This window comes from Bidens hawaiensis, unplaced genomic scaffold (assembly GCF_021521415.1).
Source record: "Bidens hawaiensis isolate Kalapana, Puna unplaced genomic scaffold, B.hawaiensis_p1.1 tig00022546_1, whole genome shotgun sequence".
NCBI classification, from domain to species: domain Eukaryota; kingdom Viridiplantae; phylum Streptophyta; class Magnoliopsida; order Asterales; family Asteraceae; genus Bidens; species Bidens hawaiensis.
The window spans coordinates 185,716-197,469 of record NW_027493517.1 but is presented as its reverse complement, the minus strand read 5'-3'; the positions used below and the strand labels follow the sequence as shown (position 1 = coordinate 197,469).

General features: G+C 35.5%; 1 protein-coding gene across 1 annotated transcript; it reads right to left on the bottom strand.

The window, feature by feature from the left end:
- Positions 1 to 3,046: 3,046 nt before the first annotated feature.
- On the bottom strand, positions 3,047 to 10,871 carry LOC143565847 (uncharacterized). The gene is made up of 19 exons (XM_077052701.1): positions 10,759 to 10,871; positions 8,253 to 8,356; positions 7,982 to 8,068; positions 7,831 to 7,906; positions 7,674 to 7,748; positions 7,461 to 7,514; positions 7,300 to 7,359; positions 7,114 to 7,230; positions 6,767 to 6,861; positions 6,478 to 6,680; positions 6,190 to 6,287; positions 5,581 to 5,684; positions 5,320 to 5,485; positions 5,095 to 5,217; positions 4,934 to 5,016; positions 4,693 to 4,834; positions 4,472 to 4,501; positions 4,069 to 4,139; positions 3,047 to 3,904 (listed from the first exon to the last, which is right to left on the bottom strand). Exons 1-19 carry the CDS (start codon positions 10,795 to 10,797, stop codon positions 3,385 to 3,387), a joined length of 2,247 nt encoding a protein of 748 aa, XP_076908816.1. The 5' UTR covers positions 10,798 to 10,871; the 3' UTR covers positions 3,047 to 3,384.
- Positions 10,872 to 11,754: the final 883 nt, after the last annotated feature.

The following is an 11,754-nucleotide window of genomic DNA, read 5'->3' as shown; positions in this document are numbered from 1 at the left end:
AAAACGGAGACACTCATCGACCACCTAGCAAATCTGAGTTGTTCCTTTTCGCCGTATTAGTTTCAGATACCGACGACGTACGACACCACCGCCAACCATCACTTCCCTCCAATCTAGTTGTTTCTGTTCGCGACACGGGTAATTAAACGAACCCACTTTTGATTTTGATTTTTATCCTACTTGTACATCTTAATATCGAATATAGTTTTCAAAACTTTCAGTTGAAATTCCGACGATTTCGCCACCACCATCACGCAACGTGTACCGCCACTGTCATCTTAACCTGCGGTTTCGCCCCGACTCCAAACAGAAACCGATACAGTCATCATCGTTTAACGCAACACGCATCACCTCCGTCGTCTCCATCTTCGTTCTTTCGGTCCGACCATTGAGGTAATTTATCTTAGCCTATTTGGTGAACAATTGCTTGATTTCGTTATTTTGTTCCGACGACTAAGAGCTAGAAAATATATGTTGAACATAGTTTCCACATACTCACGTTTACGAAAGTCAAATGACCAACTCATGTTTTTAATAATCATATATGAATTTTGCATGAGAACTGGAGAGTGCATTATTATTTTGTTTATTATCTAAATTATGTAATAACTTAGCACATGCAGTTGTTACTTTTATAAATAATAATTTATTTATCTCACATTTATAGAGTTTTGAGCAGTCACGGATTGTTTACAAGTTAACTAATTACTAACTTACTTTGCATCTCTATTAGTTTTATGGTACCCAAAAATGTCATCATTATTCTATTAGTATTATGAAAAGTAACTGTGTTCACTAAATGGTTTATGTGGGAGTCATTAGTCATAACTCAACGAAAATTATTTAATAAAATGTCTATTAATACATTATATAAAAGTCCCAACCCTAAAGCCTTGTCGTCGGAAGGTCAATAACTTAACGCGTCGCATAAGTAAGTTTAGTTTCGTCAAAATTAATTGATCCATAAATAAACCATAGGTCCTCATAATTGTTGGAGACGAGCCAATTTATTTACTCTTGCTTAGCAACTAAGGTACGGTTTCCGTTTTTGTTTCCTCATAGTATTTATGTGATTCCGTTACTTTGTAGTACGGATTTTCGTTACGCGTCAGTTATATTTTGAGTTCAGTTATTTTATATAATATATTTTAGTTATACGACTTTAGTTCAGTACTCTGTTACCCGAGCATTTCTGACTTGTCGTTGGGGCGTCAACGACATGGCACTTATCGTGACAGTGCGTAATCAAAGTTCACGGCGACTCTGAAAGTACTCATGTAGTACCTTGGCCACTTAGAGGCGTATAGATCGATCTTAGCTCCGACTCCTGACTCCTGACATGGCACTTATCGTGACAGTGCGTAATCAAAGTTCACGGCGTCTCTGAAAGTACTCATGTAGTACCTTGGCCACTTAGAGGCGTATAGATCGATCTTAGCTCCGACTCCTGACTCCTGACTCCTGACTTCTGTTTGAGATGGAACAATGTGTGCACGCCACCCACACCGTCTCCTTGGTGCATGGACTAGTTAGCTGTGTACCCCTCTGTTTAGGCTCTGGGTGCTTCCGTATTACACGACCTATTTATTTTAACATCATCGTCGTGTATTTTATTAATTATATTTTGTTTCGTTGTATTTCTGGTCCGTTTTGATATGTGTATACGCATTTGGTTAAATTTGAGTATATTCAGATTACGTCCCGATAGTGTATCGGATTTTGTTTCGCATCTAATTATAGTTCGGTCTAAAACGTGGTTTTATATCCGCAATAGTTTCAGTTTTATTTCAGTATGTGTTTTGTCTTATGTATGCCTTTACCTGTACTATTGTTCTCTCCGTTACGGGGCAATTTTTGGCTCAGCCGTATTTTCTTGTTTGTGTCTGTCTTATTTGCTAACAGGTAATTCGGGAAATCGGGGAGATCAGTGATGAGAGTAAAATGAAGCTCAAGAATAAGGACTTGATTTAATTTTCTTTAAGCATTTAATAAATTTGACTTAGAATTTCTTTCAGTGTTTTTAACACTTTTGGTTGCCATGGGATTCTTTTCATTTCATTTAAATGGTTTTTGTTTGGTCTATGATATCTGTAATAGTAACACGTCAGCCTGCTCCGGGTTGGGGTGTTACATTGTTAGTCCAGTTCAGTGAAAACAAAATTAGCACACTTCAATGAACAAATAGAAGCCTTAACGAACAAATGATAAACTAGGACGAGACAGTCACGTTAATCATCCTACGAGTTGCTGTTAGCACTGTTCAGTGAAAACAAAAGCAACACACGAGGCAAAGGAACGTTGTGGCCCGCTCATATGCAGGGCCCCCACCTTGTGCCTGAAATGAGAGGCTTCCCCCTTTCATGGGGCCTGATGGATTTCCTTATGGTGAGTTTGGTCAACGGTTCACTTGTCCCTGATCTCATGAACACGAGCCCACGTGGGTTCGGTCCATTCGGGCCTAGATTTTCTGGTGATTGTCAACGCCCTCCTTTCCTGATATGATGTTTAATGGCCGACCCGATCCTCAAGGTAACTTTCCAAGGAGTGGATTTGCGATGATGATGACCCTTGGGCAATCCCCATTCATGGTTTTGCCTGGAAGAGGCGGTTGGCCTACTTTTCCACAACAGCAGTTGCCAAAAACTTGCCAGAATACTACTCATACGAAAACGGATCAGGTTGTAGCTGGCAATATACTGGTGACAGTGGCAAAGGTTGTATCATTTTCCAAATATTTCATATTTAATACAATATATTTTGCACGCCACTATTCACACACCATTGACAAGTTTTATCAACCATATAAAATTTTCAATATATCGTACGAACTGTATAACCCTATACGACTTGTATGATGTGGTGAAAATGTATAAACGAGCCTGAATTGTTATCGAGTAAGCAAGGATATATTTCTTTACTGAACTGTAACTATAAACAAATAAAAGTTGGCAAAATATGCTTGTCAAGTGTAACTATAAACAAATAGCATAATAATGAAACAAAAGCAGCCACCAAACATGTCAAAAAAAGTAAAGGGCTGTGCTGAACTCAAGAGCTTGCATTCATCTAATCAACAAGATGTATCTTATTTTTATCATTCAAAATGAAATTTAGACTTTAAGGAGCATAAAGCTTTTTAACATACAACCCATTTAGTAAGAGAATCTTCAAATAAGAACCCAACCCACCATCAGAAAACCAATTTCCCATCACCGGAGCTGGCAAGCCGACGTGAGGGAGAAAGAATCATTATCCCTATTTCCGACTGAATGCTCCGTCACTAATGTACATAATTAGTCTGAATTACACAAGCATTTTTTCCGTCCTACAAGAACAACAATGCTATCGAGCTTTGATTAAACCACACCCAACGGATTTGCATTATCACTCTGTTGGGTTTCCTGCAGCATCAGTTTTGCCGACACTGTCGGTCGCCTCCTCCGACTTGTTGATGGCGGCAGCTGGGGTAACCTCTGCTTTCACAGAACCATCATCAGCAACATCAGCCGTTGATGTAACTTCAACATCACCATTTGGGAGGCTATCGGTTGCAGCCGGAGCTGTTTCAGCAGACTCGGTGGTCTTATCCGATGGTTCAGGTTGTGCTGATTCTCTCCACTCAATCCATTCAGCTGGCTTATCACTCTCACTTGGTGTTGACTCATCAACTGGTTTCCTGATAGCTGTGTCATCAGGGCCCGGTTTTGACTCGGGGGTCTCGGTTGTTGCAGAATCAACCAAGCCTTTGTCATTTTCGGTGGAAGTAACCTCATCACCACCACCATCATTGCCGACAGTAGTACTGTCGATGTCTGGTGGCTGAGAAGCTACTGCACTGGTTGATTGTTCATGAGCCGCCCTCTCCTCCTCAAAAGCAAACCAGTTTGAATTTGTGAAAAGCGAACTGTCACGAACAAACGTTCAGATGGTTAAAAAGGTAATTTCATGCTATTACAGACCAGCTATGAATACTTTTCTACTTTGTGACTTGAAGAATGCAAAAAAAAAAAAGGAAATAGACCTTTTTTTGTCTAAACATCATATGAATATGACTATTAAATAACATACCTTTCTTGGTCATCTCCTAGTCGGAGTGAAGATATAACCACTTCAGCAGATTCATCATCAAAGTAGACATCCTGAAAAGTTTAGACGTCTTTCATTTAGCTTAAATTTTTGTTCACCTTCACATATTACAACTCCAAAAATTAAATTAATATGAAAAAGAAAAAAATTAATAATTGAGTATATATTTGTTATTATGAATGAGAACGCTCCAACTTTAGAAAAAAGTATCATAAAAAAACTAATAAAAAGTGTATCATGTATTTCACATTTACCAAAACAATCATTCATTTATCTTTAGATCTCGACAAAACCACAAAACTTATTAATCAACTCAATTAAGAGTCTTAAGAGTTTAACTCGTGACACAACAAATGACGCTAACAAGACTTAATGATGCACATACCTCATCATCTCTGTCCAGTGAGCCATGAGCCTGAAGACAGCAAAAGATTAAATCAAAAAGTGTTCTATTAGTTCAAAAATAAGCAACCTTACGCTTGCAAAAAGGATTTTAAGTATATGATTTACAGGTTTAGAATGAAACCAAGATTTCCCTCTCCAAACACAATTCATTTTTGGTCAAAAATGAAAAAAAGAAAAGAACAGAGACTAATTGAGGTATACCTCATCGTTATCGTCATTTTCATAGATACCATATCGGAAAGCTTGGCTTAGATTATTGGCTAAAGCTGCCACGTCATAGTCTCTATCTTGGTAATCATCATCATCACTATCTCTACCACGATCATGAAGTGTAGTAGGTCTCCTGTTAGATTAGTTGGATAGAGAAACAATTATCAATCAATAAGCAATTTAGCAATCACAGCAAAATAATATATAAAATGTATGTTCTTAAGATACCCACCCGCATGCCCACTGGTACACATTTTCAAGTGTGTTGCGTTTAGTAAGTATATCTGTATGCCACCCTACCCATTCACTGTCACCCTGTTGAAAAATCATTTTACTTTTGAACAAAATGCTAGGAAAGATACTTTAATATATGATTAATAAATAAACATGAACCTGCAAATATGACTCTATGTAAGCGTTATTAGCCCCTTGTTCAATAAGTTTGTTGGCTATACGTGTCATGTGCCCAAGATTTCCTATCCTAGGTGGCGTTCTTCCTTCTGCAGGGAGTGTTGGCTGCAACATTCACTGAATTTGATTAATGGACTAATAACCTTTAAGCATAATGAACATTTATTATAACAAAAATCATGATAATTTTAGTAATATGCACATTACATTCATTGGATTGGCATTCAGTACACAATTCTTCTCAGCATCAAGAATTTTCCTAACAAGATGACAATCTTCAAGAATATGTTGAATGAGTGAATCCTTATTGCTCTCAAGGCAAGAATCTATGATTTGTTCGATGTGGTGGTGAATGAAATTATTGTATGGATACCTAAAGTCAACAGGAAAAATTTGGGTTAAGATAAATCAATATTTTTTACACAAAATAATGTGAGAGATTATGAAAACAAGTGGAGATAAACTTACTCAAAAAATAATTCTAGAATACGTATTAAGGCGCCAAGGCGAATTAACTCCTTTTCAGCAGCTTCACTACTAACAGTCATAAGGACTGAGATGAACTCGATAATCTGAAATTTTCCATTGTTGTGTACCAATAGAATATTTTAAGTGACATCACTTTAATTGTTTATTTTGCCTTGCAGTTTTGGGGCAAACGTAAAACAAAAAACCTATGGATTACAGCTAAATCTACATAAATCCCTGGACTTTATTTTTTTCATGAATGATCTTAATTGATGCACTTGGTGAAAGGATCCTTTTAATAAAGTTTAGGCCTTTAGAGGGCAGAATCAGGCAAAAGAGAATCTAATCTGTGAGATATTACAAGTACAGAGACAATCGTGCTAAATAAACAAACTTAGTAAAAACAAAGTCCATGGACCTTTTCGATGGGTTTTTGTTAAGTTACAATATATAATCGTGCAAAAACAAAGGCCAAGGACTTTGCAAAATCACAAAAATCCAAGGAGATTTCTGGCATTTACCCTAACTTTAACACAATGTATACACAAGCAACCACAAAGTGGCCAACACTGTAACTAGTGACACCTAAAGCTAAAGTACAAAGATGACCTTAAGGCGATTTTTCCCAAGAGGTGGCTGCAGCTTTCCATATGTTGTAAACAAAACACTTTCTTCTGCTGAAACATCCAAGAGCTTTAACAAACTTCCTGTACATTTTAAAGACAGACTTATCAATATTGTTGTCCAACATCACAAGGAACTAGCTTATACTTGAACATAATGTAACAAAATCATGCACAAGTAACCGCGTGACAAAATTTTACAAAATCTGACTATACAATGTTATAAAAAATGGGACCTTATTCTAGTTTCAAAAGCTGACCAGCAAGACAATACCTAGGCTCTCCAACATGCCTTCAACGGTCTCAGGTTTTACTGTTATTAAAGATCCAGGGGTCGACTGCCTATTGTAAATGTAATATGTCCCTGAGGTCTGTCTCTTTGAATCCAATAAAGATATACACACAGACAATGAGTGGACTAAAACTGATTTTGGCCGTGAGTCCTCCAAACCATGACGAAACAATCTTGCTATAAAACTGTGAGACCAAAGATGAAAGCGTTACATTAATTAATTTTACACTGCAAACTGTCATTCTTCAAAATTAGCAAGTTAGATGCTAACCTTGGGCTGGATATTTTGGCAGCCAGTCCTGGGGGAGCATATCTAGTTATAGCACAAAGTGCTTCTGCCGCATTGGCATGCACTGCAGGGCAATCCTTCAACATTTGAGTTGTAAAATTTAGTTATTGGTTCATAATACTAAACTCCCTAGAAATAGAACTTGTAATAAAAAAAGACAGCCATAATTTTTGAGTTAAGACAGTGAGGAATATATGGCTTTAGCATGATTTGCAATTTGCAAAGTTTCCTACTGTAAGAGTACATAATATTAGGCCTTTTGTTTTAAACTTTGAAGCCACAAAATCATGGCTTATGTGACCTATTTATTGGATAAAAATTAAACTTACCGTAGAACTGAACTTGTCAACAATCATCTCCAACACGTCTGTATCTTCTAGCCACTGCATTGAATCGACATAGCTCGTGTAAAGATGTTCATCAGCACCAATCAGTCGAATAAGAACCTGTACTACAAATAAGAATCAGTGGGCCGCAGATACATTGGTAAAAGATAGTAACTTTAGAAAATTCACCTCCAGGATGGATGTAATTCCTATCAGGTCAACCAGTTTTTTGATAATATCCTGATGAGCCTGGCCACAAAATCATAAACAACTTACATATCTGGGAGAAATGAAGACATTATACAAAAAAAGTTACACTTATATAGAGTTTGAACTGATTCGCAACTTACTTGGATATAGTTCATTAAGGAAACTGTCTTCCGTAACAGCAGGCATACAACAACCTGTGGTATAAAAACAACACAACAGTTATCAGAATAAGCAAAATTCAAAAAATGATAATAATGCTTATATGAGAAAGAAACATTAAAAGTCACAATTTTCTCGAAATAACAGATTAATATGCTATAAAAAAGCTACAAATGACAATCAGGTGAACTTACTTTACTAAAATAGCCAGCCAGTAGAGTACTATGAAGGTGTTCTGGTTCAAGGAAGGAGAACAACTTGTTCATCAACTGCAACAATACAATACAGCTTAATTCACACATCCGAATTCTGATTTAATTTTTAAAAAAAAAAAGATCAATTCTTCTGTACCTCCTCATCCTCCACCAAGGCTTTGAGAATGATATCAACTTCACATGTAAAGATCTCACAAGCAATAAAAGGGAACCTAGAAGAACATAATACTTATTATATGATTGTAAATTCTTGTTACTAATTTCACATTATGACCCACAAAACGTACTTAAAAGTTCGTCCCTTTTCAGCATCTTCCGGAGGTTCTTCCACTATGTACCGAACAAGTTGTTCAACCTGAGTCCTTTCCCTCAAACTGCAATTGACAGTTAAAAGTACATTCTGCATGTTAGAAACTCATAACATGGTTGTTAACTGGCTATAACAAATACAGATTGAACTAAAAATCAAGTTTTTGAATACCACAAAAATATTACAAGAAAGCACTAGATAATAAAAAATTCCATGGAGTCCAATTTAACTCAAGTTAAGATACTTACAAATTGATTAGCCGATTATTAAGAGCTTTGCATTCTTGGATTACTTCATCCTCGTCTAGAAGCTCCTCCAGAGTAAAATTTTCCTTGTCCAAAATTGTGTCTACCTGAAATGATAAAAAAATCAGTATGATCTATTGATCTTCGAGATTATTTTCAAAGAAAAAGTGAATGGCACCAAAATCTTATCATTGATTAATGATTTGTAGGAGTGTTCAAAGGGTAAGACCCTACCCTTTTACCTAATACCTTGCCCGGACCCTTTACCATTTTAGGAAGAAATGTGGACTCGAGACCCTACCCTCTAAACAATAAAAGGGTCGGGTATAAATAAGGGTCTCAAAGGTCCAACCCTTTACCCTTTAAAGCAGTAATCGCAGCTTCTTTTCTGCATTTACTAGTTGCATATCTCATATTAACTTTAATATATGAATGTGTGTGTGTGTGCGCGCGTGCGTGTGTGTGTGTGTGTGTGTGTTTGCGATCAGTAGTATGACCTTTTATTTTTATTTTTCTTAGTAGTTAGGAAATTTATGATGAATCATATATAAAATACAAACCTCTCCTACATTTCAGATTAATCGCGAATCTGATGTATATCTATCTAGAAACTAGTAAAAGGGTCAAGGGTTTGAAAAATGGTCGGACCCTTGAAACCCTTTTACCCTTTAAGATGAAATTTAAATACCCTTTACCCGACCCATATTATATATTCGGGTCTAATTAAGGGTATTACGAGCCGGGTAAAAGGGTTTCAAGGGTATGACCCTTATCTTGCTCACCCCTAATGATTTGGATCACAAGTAAAGAACATAATACGACAATCACATCCAAGTTTACCTATTTCATAAGCAACTAAACCGTATCACGTTCTTTCAATATCCTTGGTAGTAACATAGCAAAAAAAACATATGTATACACACGCATACACACACATATAACCACAGAATTCACTACATTACAATGTAGATAAGTCAGTAAGATTCAAATATCCAACAAGGATTGTTTAGAGAAACAACTTTGTGGCCTAGGCATATAATGTGCCATCTCAACTACAAGTTCAGAAATGGTGACACGTTTTACTTCAAAACCTACAAAATTGGTTGTCTGATGCATCATAACCTAAACAGAAACCTTAAATGGATCTTCATTTGAAAACAAGATCCAACAGATCCATTCTTTGATTGCTTACTTTCCAATTTCCATCTCCCTTGTTTGCTTCAGTTGTTCCAACATACCACAATTTAAGAAAATTAATTAAAAAAAATTCATGTGCATCCATTAATTAAAGTCAAGACACTATGTCTTTCATGTTTACTGATACAAATTCAGTAGGGCATGTAGATAATGAAAGATAGATGGCACTGATAAGTAAATAAATTTACAACAAAAAACATAACAATGTGACCAGGAGGAAGAACACAGGTAATAAAATTTATCCTAAGATCTAGCTGTAAATTACAAAAGAATTATGTAAACTACACCAAAAAGAGAAAAGGGGAATTCAAGTGAAGATAACGTGAATTCGTTTACAACTGACTTAGAAAAAAGTCTCGTGGGTTGTGTGTTTCAAGGATGTGAGGAGCATCTGTTGAAAAATAAGCCGAAAGAACATCCTGAGAAGCAAGGCCCAATATAAGATTTGAAAAAATATGTAAGAAAAAGTAGATAAAGAAAAGCACAAATAAAGAAACTAACATGAAGCAGGACACATGAGTAAATTTCTCATCACCTATGAGATGAATTCAATCAAACTGTTTTGCTGAAGATAACGCAAAAAATACAGAGGAACTAGTTTGGAATAGAATTGCCTATAAAGTTTGCTACCTAGAAAATGTGAGAGTAAGACGGATATATGAGCATGCTTCTAGCCTTCTACTACTTTATGATACAATAGGTGCATATAACTGTTGCTGTAAATATCTTCTAATTGTGCTATAAAGAATGTCTCATAGCTGCAAAGTGATATCTTATGCTGCTATGATATATGCATGTTGAATAGGTGGCAATATACAAGTGCTACTTCCGGCTTGAATTAAACTATGAAACATTAATTTACATAAGTTAATAAAACATCCTCATCATATATTCATATTTTGATCTAAACTATGGTTTAGGTTATACCATAGTAGTCAAAAGCGCGCCTGGCGCCTTCAACTACCTAGGGTTATCCGATTTACAGTTCTTCATCATTTTCACACATGCATTCAAATTAAAAACATTATATCCACATTAATACACACTTCCTTCACTTTCTCCAATACAACAATAACAAACACAAATCCACAACAGATCCAGAACTCGCTACGCGTCAACACAACAGAGTTTTACACAACTCAGACACACGAAAGGACGAAACAGCACCATTAGTGAACAATTACACGATATAATCACGATTCAATTACAATCAATAAACAGACTCACTAATAATCAAAAACAGGATCTAACGATAATCAAAAGCATCGACCTAATTATAACGAATAGCACGAATACAAATCCAGAATGTTACCGGAGACGTAGTGGAGAGTCCGGTCATACGCCAAAACATGTTGAGATTGAATCGGAAGCGTTAGAATTCAGATCTGAGATGACGCCGGAAACGTAGGTCGAAGATCTGTGAAATGAATTGAAATGAAACCCTAGGATTGGAAATTGTACGAAATTGAAGAGAAAATAATAATGTTATATAATATAAGTGTGGATTTGAAGTAGAATTAGTTAATTGATTGAAGATTTAATTTGAAGAGAGATTGGAAGGAAGAGGGAACCTGGTGAGGTAGGGTTGGGTCTCCGCCTGTGTCACCATTCATCCATTTTCAACTTAAATCTGTGAAAAAATGTTTTACTAAAAAAATCGTTACATTTATGTCAGATCGTATTCTTTACTTTTCCCAAAAAATGAACATCAAATCTTCACAAAATTCATTAAAAACATATAATGAAACAATATATAATGTGTGTATGATATGTGAGAGGGAGATTTGGCGCATCTACCCGTCCGTTCACACTTTGCTGCAACCATTTTTTCTTTGACAAAATTTTGCACACACAAACGTTATGTTATGAGTACTCTAAGTTGTTGTAATTTTGACGTGAATGAGATTAAGCTTGTGATTATTTTAAACATTGGGAACATACAAGTGTACAATTCTTATCTATGTAACTTTTTTAAGACAATTAATCTAGTTAATATTTAAGTAGTTGTAAAGTATGCATTTTCTTGCATATTTAAAAGAAGTGTTTCAATTATTTAAATCTAAAGTTCATTAGTTTTCTTTAGAACTTATATATATATTTTTAAAACAGAGTTTTAAAAATATTTTTTTATTTTTAATTAAAAATAAATTTTTAGGAGTTTTTTTATAAGAATAGAAAAAAAAACTTCAAAAATTTTTTTTAATAAAAGTTAAAAATAGTTTTTTAAAATTTTTTAAGAGTTTTTAAGTTTCTCTTTAAGAGGAGTTTTCACTAGAACCCACCCATATATATATATATATCATGGGAA